Here is a 12,859-nt window from a genome sequence, read left to right on the forward strand (position 1 = left end):
AAAAACCACTGTAGTAGCAGCTGCATATGCAATTGAATTTGATGGAATTGTAATTACAGAGGGGAAGAAAACTGACAGCAAAGTAAACAGAGGAAACCCATACTAAATCGAAAATAGCACAAACTGATTTGTGTGTTTCTCTGAAAAATTCCAGGTGTTGTCAAAGTGGATTATGGAGATGTGTCAGTCAGAAAAACACTAAGAGAAAACCTGAAGTGTAAGCCCTTTTCTTGGTACCTTGAAAACATCTATCCGGACTCCCAGATCCCGAGACGTTATTACTCACTTGGTGAGGTATGAATTATTTATTTTGGTTAAGTTATAAATATATTTTGCAAATGGAGCAATTCCGAAGGAGCTCAATTTTTTTTTTATGTTGTGAATAAAATGCTTTCAGGGTTTTTAAATGGATCTGTTTTAAATAACTTCTCAAGTCACTTATGGTCTCAAGGACCAATAAAGGTCTTTATCATTGGGATTTGCAAAAATAAGGGGATAGTTTAATACTAAATAGTATTTTCTTGTTTCTTTACCAACAGTTCAGAAACATTTTGTATACGGACCTTACTCTCTTAAAATTTACTGTGAACCCCAAGAGCTTTGCTTTAGGTGGGTTAAAACTATTCATACTTAATGTATTGAACCTAAACCTGAGAACTGTAAAACCCATTAATTTATTAAAAACAATGTTTTCCATTACATGTTAATTTAAGTAATGCATTTTTAAAAATAAATATATTTTCTAAAACAAAATCAAATAGTAAGATTAGCATCAGTCATATTTTTGTAAATTACATTACTGTCTGGCCTGATAGAAGTTAACTGGAGTCTGTTTTGGTATTTAGTCTACTGTAATATCACAAACCATGTAGCCTCTGAGAGACTCCTTGTACTTCATGGGAAGTGAAAGTGCAAACTGCAAGTAATTTCTTAGTGTTACTGTATAATTCTGTTGACTTTATAGGCCCACTGAAAACCATTGACCCTCTACCATTGTTTTCCAAAATACCTATTTAAACTTTTTTCTAATTTAAATTCAGTTGATTAACATATAGTGTATTATTGTTTTCAGAGGTAGAGGTCAGTGATTCATCAGTCTTACTGTATAATACCCAGGGCTCAGTACACCATGTGCCCTCCTTAAAATGTTTTCCAAAATATCTACTATCTGTAAAAATACATAGTTGGCTTCATTATGATTATATAAACATATTCTTAATATATATTCAGTTGCTCAAAATAAGAACTGTTCCTTTATGAATTATTTGTCTCAAATTGTAATTTCTCACTTAATAGGGATCAGCTTAGGGAATCAAAACTAATTTAATATTGGTTGTAAATTAAAGCATCTTGACAGAAATGATACAATGCACTTGGAAAATAATTATTAATAAAGTATGTCTTTAGGTTGAAACTGCTATTTTCTTAGGTCATACTAGTAGAATATCTGAACATGTGTGAAAATGTCTAATATTTTTTCGGTTCAGTTGCCAAAAATAACAATCTGTAACTTTATCCATTCTGTCACTTTAATCCATAAACATTATTTATGATTAACTGGAAAATAATTGAAGCAAAAAATACTGAGACTGAGTGGACCCCTAGCACAATTGGTTTTCTTGTTTTTAATTTTTTAATTTTTTTATAAACACATAGTGTATTTTTAGCCCCAGGGGTACAGGTCTGTGCATCATCAGGTTTACACACTTCACAGCACTCATCACAGCACACACCCCCACCAATGTCCATAACCCCACCACCCTCTCCCGACCCCCCTCCCCCCAGCAACCCTCAGTTTGTTCTGCGAGGTTAGGAGTCTCTTACTGTTTGTCTCCCTCCCAATCCCATCTTGTTTCATTTATTCTTTTCCTACCCCCCAAGCCCCCAAGTTGCATCTCCACTTCCTCATATCAGGGAGATCATACGATAGTTGTCTTTTTCGGATTGACTTATTTCACTAAGCATAATACCCTCTAGTTCCATCCACGTTGTCGCAAATGGCAAGATTTCATTTCTTTTGATGGCTGCATTGTATTCCATTTCTTTTTCTTTTTTTTTAAGATTTTATTTATTTGACAGAGGGAGAGCTAGCAAGAGAGGGGAGCAGGGGGAGTGGGAGAGGGAGAAGCAGGCTCCCCACTGAGCAGGGAGCCTGATGTGGAGCTTGATCTCAGGACCCTGGGATCCTGACCTGAGCTGAAGGCAGGCACTTAACAACTGAGCCACCCAGACACCCCTAAAGGCTGTTTTTCTGTGTCCACCTTCCTGATCTAGTCATCAAATCTCGTTAGCCACGTAACATCTTTTTATAGAATCTTTCAGTTTTCATCTATTTAACCTTAATCTGAATAATGTAGTGCAAGGATTTACGTGTAATAACAGTGAATGTATGACCTTTTTTTAAGATTTTTTTTTTAATTTTGGGGAAAAATAGTATGGGGGGAGGGACAGAAAGAAAGGGAAAGGAGCATCTCTCTCTCTCTCTCTGTCAAATAAATAAATAAATCTTTAAAAAAAAAAAAGAGAGAGAGGAAAGGGAGTGGGAGAGAAAGAAGCAGATTCCCCACTGAGCCCAAAGCCCATCTCAGGGTTTGATACAAAGACCCTGAGATCATGACCTGAGCCAAAATCGAGTTGGTTGCTTAACTGACCGAGCCACCCGAGCACCCCTGTACAACTTTCTAAGTGTGACTCTAGTTACTTAATAGTCCTGTGCCTCAGGGTGTTTTGTTTTGTTTTGTTTTGCTTTGCTTTTATTAAGGGCGAGGAGTGTTGCCACTGTTTTCAAATAATGTAACATTCTATGTAAGCACTAATGTTACAGGGATTTATATTCAATACATACATTACATGAGTGCTTTTTATTTTTTTTTTTAAGATTTTATTTATTTGATGGAGAGAGAGAGACAGCAAGAGAGAGAACACAAGCAGGGGGAGTGGGAGAGGGAGAAGCAGGCTTCCTGCGGAGCAGAGAGCCCGATAGGGAACTCGATCCCAGGACCCTGGGATCATGACCTGAGCCAAAGGCAGATGCTTAACATCTGAGCCACCCACATGGCCCACATGAGTGCTTTTTAAGCTGAACACTGTTTACATGCTGGTTATTATGATCTAGTGCTTCTAAAGATCCCCAATATCTAATACTTTCATTTCTTTACTGAAAAGTTTGTTTCAACAACCGTGAGCCTGACTTGTACTGTAAGAAGAAGAGCATGTTTCTGTGCCTGTCATAGAGTGTTGCTCCTGCTGCAGTCAGGGGACTCAGCTGATGAATGAACACTGATTGCTTTTTTCTAAAAGGAGGTATAACCAAGGCCTATAACGAAACAGATATGAGTAAGGAGGACTTTTTAGAAATTTTCTGGGGCCACCAGAGTGACTCCTGAGAAGGACTCTAAAAGAATCTAGATGTTTACTTCTGTGTTAAAAATCCAATTTTATGGTTTCCTGTACTACATCAAGGAAACCTAATTAACTGACTTCCTGAGAAAGGAAAAATAGAGTGTGGGCAAATTCCTTTGTACAACCTACAGATTTTGAATTAGCTGTCTTCTGTGATGGATCGGGTGGCCATATTTTAATGTACAGAAATAGTTTGAAAGAAAGAGACTGTACCTTTCTGGGTTTTTAAAACATATCCAAGAAGAGGCAGCTTGTATTAAACAAAACAAAACAAAATGAAACACACACACACAAAACAGGCCTTAGAGGCAGGCAGAGGAAGGTTTAAATCCTGACCTCACAGTCTAGCTCTGGATGGCTCTAGGTATCCTGTATGGCCCCCGTCGGCAGTGTGGAGATAATCAGAAAGGTATATAGTGATGACTGAAGACATAGAGTACTTAGCACAATGTCTGGCAAGAAGTAGTAGCAGCAATAGTAATAGTTATTATATTATTATAGCTACCATTTACTGTTTCCTTATTAAGTCAAACATTATGCTAGATGCTTTATAACAATTATATTATTTAAAAATCTCAACTCCAAAAATAAAACAAAAATCTCAAATCCATGACTTCAGTTTTGTTAGGATCCCAACTGAAAATGGAACTGACATGTAGAAAGTTTATGTGATTTACCTGTGGGTCATTGAGCTCACTATTAAAGTCAGGATTAAAATAAATGCTAGTCTGACACTAATGCTAATTTTTTCTTTAAGTTAGAAGGACAAAATAGGTTGTATTACTATAGTTTATTTATTCGGAACGCTTTTGTTAAATAAGAGGTGGAGTTGGAGCCTATATGTTACGTGCTAAGGATAAAAAGTCCAATGACGAAGCCCTTTACTCTTAAGCCGTTCTACTGAAATGGGGGCAGGAGAGATGGCAAAAAGGAAACAAATAGTTAAGAAATTCAGAGAAATAGGGGAGTCTGGGTCGCTTAGTCAGTTAAGTGTCCAACTCTTGATTTTGGCCCAGGTCATGGTCTTGAGGTCCTGGGATCAAGCCCTGGGCTGGGCTCCACACTCAGCAGGGAGTCTGCTTGAGATTCTCTCTCCCTCTCCCTCCACCCCTCCCCATAGCCCCCATGCTCGCTCTCAAATAAATAAATCAATCCAAAAAAAAAAAAATCAGAGAAATTAAAGATACCCTACATGAAGTATAGAGTCATGCTATAAACTGCTGCTTTAAAACCCCTGATAAATTCAAAAAAAATCTGTGAGATATGTTAAATTTTCAACTTTTGGGGATATTATTGTGCTGTAGTTTTCCACTTTGAAACCAGCCTTAAAGAGATGCAACCCAGCATCTGTTTCCATGGAAACAGAAGGACAATTTTACCAAGCACTACTTCCCAATTTGATTTTGCATAGTCATGTATACATAATTTAAGACGGACATTTTGATAATGAGTTTGGGATGAACTGTTAATGGACAACAGACATTTACTTAAAGATTTTCTTTCTTACTGCCTGCCATTAACCATTTTTAGAAGAAAGTAAAAAGCTATCTTTCCTTATATATGAGGGCATTTTTTTTTCTTCCCAGATAGTTAATACCTCAAAGTGGTATTAGATGTCCAACCTCCTTATAAAGATAACAAATGATTTCTTTGTGATATGTATATTTTTCATAGGTACTTATCATTAATATAAAATGAATTTGGTAGGATTTGACAGTTCACAATTTCCTTAAGTATCAATGTTGCTCAAAGCCTATTATTTAATATTACAGTGTATTGGTGAATAAAAACTCTCTTAACTTCTCTTTATAACTTTTTAGCTATATTGAAAGATGCAAATATGATATTCAGATTCTCATTATCCTATATCATCACCAGAATAATCATTAGGAAAATTATTGATATCAGTATCTTAATTTGTTATGTTTGAATTTTACTCAGGTAATTGAAATATTCTTTAACCAGCCCATGAATTACATGCAATTTTCAATGGGAAGTTAAAAGCTGTGCAATTGCTTTGAACTAAAACCTTTAAGTAGCTTAATGAAGCATGTGCCTTTTAGGCTCAGTAAGCATATCATAATGGAATAAAGAAGTCAAGTTCTTTCCAGCATTAAATTCTTTCCTAACCAGCCCTTTAGCTTATATAGATTTAACATGTTGGGTTTTGATCTTGTAATATAAAGGCAAATTCAAGTATGATAGGATTGAAAAATGGGGATTCTAAAGTCATAATGCTTCATATTTGGGGGCCTATGACAGGCCAGAATTTTGAGGAAAAAAAAAAAGAAGTATTGTGAGATATGTAGGGCAACAGGGAGAAGTGAATTTCTGTAGCCAAATGACTTAACTCTTGGGGCTTAACGGTTCACGTTTGCTTACGATTTACATCTTGCTTCAAAGGTGTTTAGACATCAGTCTCTGCGTTTCGGATTACCTACTCAAGCTCAGAATTCCTTTTCCTTTTGTACCCTTTAACCGTAACAACTAGTTAAGATTCTGGTACATATTGGTACTGTATTCCATAAATTTTGTTAAAAAGCAAATTTATGTAACTAAAAATAGGCACTTGAAGCCACTCGGCCGCAGGGATTAAGGGTACCATCAGTGACTGCCAAATTCAGACATGAAAATGCTTAGAGATTTACCCTCTGTTGGTAATCAGGAGATCTATTAATAGATTCGCAAATTCCTGACCTTTCACTAGGATAACCAGCGAGGAAGGCTTCTTTTAGACGACTTACATGAATCAGAGCATTCTCTTTGCCCACAATTCTATTTCACAAACTCTTTGTGACCCAGTAGTTAATTTTCAACCTAGTGTAACTGAACAGGCTTATGTACAGAAAAAAAAAGATGTTAATCTTCATCAGATGTTAACTTTAAAGACTGCTGGGCTGTGTAGCCCATCTGTGAACAAAGTGAGTGAGTTTATCACCTGAAAAAATATTTTTTACTTCACACTGCTGATCATTAGACTAGAATTAATTATAATTTTATTACTCAGGTAGATATTGGCACAAACAATTGGTAACATACTCTTTGCTAGTTGGGCATTTACTGAATTCTCCCAGTATTATTGTTGCTTGTTTTTGTTATCCACTAAAGTAAATGTAAATGTTCAATTTTTCATGTTCTTTACTTTGTGTGTGTGTTGGACAGGGCTTAGTCTATCATGTAACCAGAACTTTTAAATCTTGTAGTAATTAATCAGGGCTTTCTATTTTATTTATTTATTTATTTATTTATTTATTTATTTGAGAGAGAGCCCCTGGGGTGCGGGGTGGGCAGCAAGGCAGAGGGAGATAGAGAATCCTAAGCAGATTCCATGCCAAGCACAGAGCCCTATTCAGGGCTTGATCTCACACTCCTGAGATCATAACTTGAGCTGAAATCAAGAGTCTAATGCTTAACTGACTGAGCCCTCCTGGGGCCCAAGCAGGGCATTTTTAACCTCGGTCTACATAAGCAGTCAGCTTGCATTTGTTAAATACATAGATATTGCACCCATCCTTCTGATTTATGCACAATTTGGTAAAGAGAAAATATACTTAAATGCATATTCACTAGAGCAATTATAATATGGAAACATTAACATTAAACTGGAATTCACTGCAAATGTGCCTATTTTCTTCAAGTAAAGAGAAACCAAACGAGGTTGACATATGTAAAATAATGATAATGAGTAACATAATGTGCAATTGAAGGATAAGCATGTGTTGGAGTAATTAAAACAAAAAAAAAGCTAGTTTAAGTTTAGATTATTATCTTTAGAATGGATTTTACATATTGGTTTTGAAATGCAAAGGTATGAGGCTGAGGGGGAGTATATGCCTCTTTTTTTAAATTGAGAGTTCTCGTTGTTTCTTGCTGTTACAATCCAGCAGAGGGAGCATGAGCTAATGAACAAACTAAGTGGTAAGAACATTACCAACGATGCTGCTGAGTAGAAAAATTTATAAAAAGGCTTGCTGATTTCAAACATAAAAATGCAAGTGGGAAAAATATCTCAATTTTATGTCATTAAAAATTGTTTTCAAGCAATAAAAGATTATGTGTAAACAAAGGCATCTCAAAGTAGACAATAATTAAAGTTAAAACTAAGCTGGCCCTATGCCACATAGTCAAATCTATACCATAACATAAAGAATGATTCGAAAGAATTTTCCAGATTTGAGAACTACCAGTATGCTCTACTTATGTGGATACAGGTCATAAAACAAAATCTGAAAGGAATTTCTAATGAATGAGAGATCATCAGTGGTTGTTTGCCTAGATTTTTCTCAGAGTTACTGGCATGGCCAAGTAATTGGTGTTGTCAGATAATATGGTACCAGTGACAAGATCAGGGTCTTTTCTAAAATTCGCTTTTTTGCTTAAATAACATTCTGTGAGCTCCCAGGGTATTCTTAGAAAGGTTCTGATTGGAAAATCACACGAGATCATCCTAAATCAAATCATCCTTTGCATCTCAAATATAAGGAGCATAGACTGAACCTTTCTGTATGCCAGTATCATAATTTGCAGTAAAATTTGCTTGATGAGGATTGTCAGTACACATTTATGACCATTTTTATATTTTGAAGACAATATAGCAGATTTCCTATAGTTTTGGTTTCATTGACTTGAGAACAACCTAATGTACACTAACCTGCCTTCTAAGTGTGCATGCATTTTTTTTAAAGTATGAATATTATAGCTCTAGTGACATAACCTTTTTTTTTAAAAAGATTTTATTTATTTATTTGACAGAGAGACAGTGAGAGAGGGAACTCAGGAGGGGGAGTGGGAGCAGGAGAGGGAGAAGCAGGCTTCCCGCTGAGCAGGAAGCCCGATGTGGGTCTCGAACCCAGGACCCTGGGATCATGACCTGAGCCAAAGGCAGACGCTTAATGACTGAGCCACCCAGGCACCCCGACATAAACCTTTTGATATTGTCTCTATTTAGATGAAGTGTCTCTTTTATTTATTTAGTTAGTTAGTTAGTTGGCTTTGATAACTCCTGTTCCTGACATTCTATGTCTTATCCTATTGTGCCTAATGTCATCCTGGCCATAGCCAGAAATTATTTACATGACCTCAGCCCAGGAGTGTGGCACTTAGCATGTAGACTTGGTCCCCTAGGTCTGATCATAGCCTGCTTTCATGTTCCTTGTTCCATGTGTCTTCACTATTATCTGAATGACCAGTTGAAACCTTTACTCAGGTTAGCTACAACCCAACCCTTCTTGCTCCTTCCACACCTCCTTTCTGACAAATACTGCCTGCCTGTCTGAATGTCAGAATTATAATAACTTTCAGTTCCTTATTTGGGCAAATTATTTAACTTCATTGTATCTTAATGTTTTCATTTATGAAATGGGGGTAATAGGTTGGTGGTAAATTACCTATTATATATAAGTGCTGAGAACAGCACGTAACACATACAAGTACAATTGCTAATTATTATTATTGGTGGTTGTGGTAGTGTTAGTCACCTCATCTCATTCTGACAATTATCCTGAACCCCTGAGTCCTATTTGTTTTTAGCCCAGATCACAAGTCTAGCCAACCTCACCAGCTTTGACTTGAGTTTCTGTTTTGTATCTTCTTAGCCCCTGCTATATCCTAAGGGACAGAATATTACATGGCCAGAAATGATCAAACCATTTTGTGGAATAGTTAGAACACATCCAAAATAGCACAAGATTCTTTTCATGAAGTCCCTAAATCAGTCTGTCTTGGAAAAAAAAAAAAAAATATATTAGCAGCAGTGACATAGTTAAAACAGAAAGTGCATCCAGGATAGCAAACCAAAAATCAATGAAAAACACTGACCACAAAATCAGGTGACAGGTATTCTCACAAATCCCAAAATATGAGCTGTCAGTTTCATGGCCATGTGATACTCTGTGGAAGGAAAGCAAAGGAAAGTGATGAGATGCCTGATAGAAATGAGACCAGATTACACCCAAATTGCCAACAGATACTCACGAGAAATTGCTTCAGGCCAGTTTGAGAATAGTAGCTGAAACTAGGAGAGGTGTTTTTATACAATCCAATTTGTAAGTCAGTGAAAAGTCTCCTTTCTAATGTCTGAAGGCCTGAGCACCCTGAGGCCTGTGGGGATGTCTTAAAATTCACTAGTGGAAATTCTTCTTAGGAGAAACTTCAAGGAGTAAAGCACAATTGAGATAATATTTGTAGAGACAATAGGGACAAAGAAAATGGGAGGTCCAGATGAAAATAGGAGCAATGAACAGAACCCAGAGATCTCAAAAAATAGAAGGCATTTTTTTTTTCAACTCTTCAGAAAAGTGCAGGAGCAGGAGAGCTAGACTTGCAAAGTTAGAAGTGGTCTCCTGTGTAAACCTTTCCTGTCAGGGACAGCTGGAAACCTTTGCCCTTCAGCTTCCCCACTGGGTACAAAAGGAATCAGCTTTACTATGAAAACCTCCCTTTCTTTCCACCAGCATCCAGAATTTTCAGACTGAGTCACAAAATAGCTAAGCCTTCAGCTAGCAAGTACTCCATTGTATGCTCTTGGTCCGAGGGGTTTCCACCCTGAATATACATTCAAATCATTTGAAGAGCTTTATGCTCTCTCCTGGTCCTACTCCAGACCATTTGGATCATAATCTATGAGGGTGAGGCCAAGCAGAAGTACATTCTAAAAGCTTTCCCAAGGGACCCACTGAAAAAGAAGTTACTTTAAAAAGAAAAAGTGATTGTAATTGTAATGTCACCATTTAACATCAAGACACTGCACACCTCCCTCCAGAATGGTAATTGCTAAACTTCACTGCACATTAGAATTACCCGTGGAGGGGCACCTGGGTGCTCAGTGGGTTAAGCATCTGCCTTCAGCTTAGTTCATGATCCCAAGGTCCTGGGATCAAGCCCCACATCCAGCCTCCTGCTCAGTGGGGAGCGTGTTTCTCCCTCTCCCACTACCCTTGCCCCTGCTTGTGCTCTCCTGCTCTCTCAACTAAATAAAATCTTAAAAAAAAAAAAAAAAATTACCTGGGGAAGAATTTAAAGCCCCAATGGCCAAATTATACCCTCTACCAACTAAATGGGAATGCACGGACTTGGGAAGCAGGCAACAGGATAATTTTAAAGATGCCAGGTGATTGCCCAAAACAGAAAAGAAAGAAATGGTCTCCTGATCAAACCCGTCTCTTAAAAGACCAGGAGAATTGGACCCATCCAACAATAAGAACAGCAGCGATAGTGGAAGAGACTGGCCACAATAAGAATAAAGAAAATAAGGAGGAAGATGATCTCTCTACAAACAAGGCAAGGACACCAAAGCTTTGTGCTCATAGATGGAAAATGTGCAATCTAATATTTCAAAGCAAGCTAAAAGAAATTGTATATTGATAAAATGTACAAAAGAACACTATAAATCAAATTTAGAAATACCTCTGAAATAAGGGCCAGAAATGCAGTAAGGATTTAGAAATTAAAGAAGGAATTCATTTAGAAACAAAGGCTAAATTTGAAACATCACATGAGTCAGTAACCCCAAAACCTCAATAATCCACTTTTAATAGAAGATAGCATATAGAGAGATAAGCAACAAGATCCAAAATAATAGATTTCCTAGTGAGAAAAAACAAAGTAACAAGACAAAGTGAACATTAATACTTATAATTAAAGAAAATGTGCCTGAAATAAAATTGAAACTGCATATTGGAAAGGAATGCTGGGGAACCTGGGTAGCTCAGTGGGTTAAAGCCTCTGCCTTCAGCTCAGGTCATGATCCCAGGGTCCTGGGATCAAGACCCTCATCAGGTTCTCTGCTCAGCAGGGAGCCTGCTTCCTCCTCTCTCTCTGCCTGCCTCTCTGCCTACTTGTGATCTCTATCTGTCAAATGAATAAATAAAATCTTAAAAAAAAAAAAAGAAAAGGAATGCTATCTATCTGAAAGAGTGATCCAGAATGAACAATATTAAGATACATTGTGGTAAACCTATTGAACTTAAAAAAAAAAAAAATCAGTTTGGCATTCAAGCAAATAGAGATTTATAAAAAAGAATAAGGTAAAGAAAACCAGAGTATCGTCAGGCTTTCCAAAAGCAGCTACTTGTGTTAGAAGTAAATAGCAATAACATTTTAAAGATACTCAAGGAAATAAATGGTGAGCCAAGGACTTCATATATACCAAATTGATTTTCTAATACAAAGGCTACAGATATATTTATCAACATGCAGGAAATCAGGATATTGTTCCTAGTAAATGGAAACATCATTTGTCCATTTGCTCAAGCAAAATTCCTGATCTCTTTTCCTCCTCTCATAGCTTATGTCAGATTCAATTGCAAGTCTTACTTGGTTCTATCTTAAAAACATCCCAAATTGGGACATCTAGGTGGCTCAGTTGGTTGAGCGTCAGGTTCTTGGTTTTAGTTCAGGTCATGATCTTAGGGTCCTAAGAGCATGTCCCAACCACCCCCCCCCACCTCACCCCAACCCTTGGGCTCCAGCTCCAGGCTCTGGGCTCCATGCAAATCTACTTGGGATTCTTTCCCTCTGTCCCTTCCTCCCCTTCTGCCCCTCCTCCCACACGCACTTGCGCTGTCTCTCTCTCTCTCTAGAAACTAAATAAATAAATAAATCTTAAAGTAAAAATATCCCAAATTTGATCTATCCTCCTCTGCTGTTATCCTGTTAGTTCAAGTAGCCACCATCTCTAGCTGGAATGACTGTGAGAGTCCCCTTAAGTGTTTCTCTGCTTCCATTCCTGCCTCCCTCTAATCTGCTCTCCACACAGCAGCCAGCATAAGCTATTAATAGTCATCCTCATGTGTAGAAACTTATTATTTCCTACATGATCTGGTCTTGGATACCTCTCTCCACCCTTGTTCACTATACCCTGCCTCATTGCTAGCTTATTTCAGCCAGTTTTCTCAGCTTCAGAGAGCATCCTTTGGCTATTCCCTCTCTCTGGAATGCTGTTCCATACACATGGAAATCCAGCTGCTCTCTCAATTTACTAAGGTATCTTTTCAAGTATTGTTTTCTCCAAGTGGTCTTTCCTAATCGCCTATCTGATATAGTATAGTACTTTGTCTGCTCTTTATGTGCTTGTTAGTTCTTCACAGAAGTTCTTGATCTTCTGTTATATTAGGGATGTATTTGTGTAACACACTCTTTTCTTCTAAAATACAAACTCCAGGGAATGGACTAGGTTTATTCTGTTCACTTCAGTATCCTCAGTACCTTAAATGGTACATGAAGTATACATATTCTCAGCAATATTTGTTGAGTGAATGAGTGCATTCATTCATAAGAGAGGCTGTAGACCAAGTGTATCTATTATAAAAAGTAGATAATGGGGGGACAGCTGGGTGGCTCAGTGGGTTAAAGCCTCTGCCTTCGGCTCAGGTCATGATCCCAGGTCCTGGGATCAAGCCCCACATCGGGCTCTCTGCTCAGCAGGGAGCCTGCTTCCTCCTCTCTCTCTGCCTGCCTC

General features: G+C 37.6%; 1 protein-coding gene across 2 annotated transcripts in view; it reads left to right on the forward strand.

The window, feature by feature from the left end:
- GALNT13 (polypeptide N-acetylgalactosaminyltransferase 13) overlaps nt 1–12,859 on the forward strand; it is a 539,666-nt gene that overhangs the window by 485,501 nt on the left and 41,306 nt on the right. For both annotated transcript variants that reach the window (XM_032857833.1, XM_032857834.1), the window contains one exon: nt 155–294. In XM_032857833.1, coding sequence (XP_032713724.1) covers nt 155–294 — 140 coding nt within the window. The remainder of the gene's footprint in view (nt 1–154; nt 295–12,859) is intronic.

This window comes from Lontra canadensis, unplaced genomic scaffold (assembly GCF_010015895.1).
Source record: "Lontra canadensis isolate GAN:19392208 unplaced genomic scaffold, GSC_riverotter_1.0 scaffold13, whole genome shotgun sequence".
Classification (NCBI taxonomy): Eukaryota; Metazoa; Chordata; class Mammalia; order Carnivora; family Mustelidae; genus Lontra; species Lontra canadensis.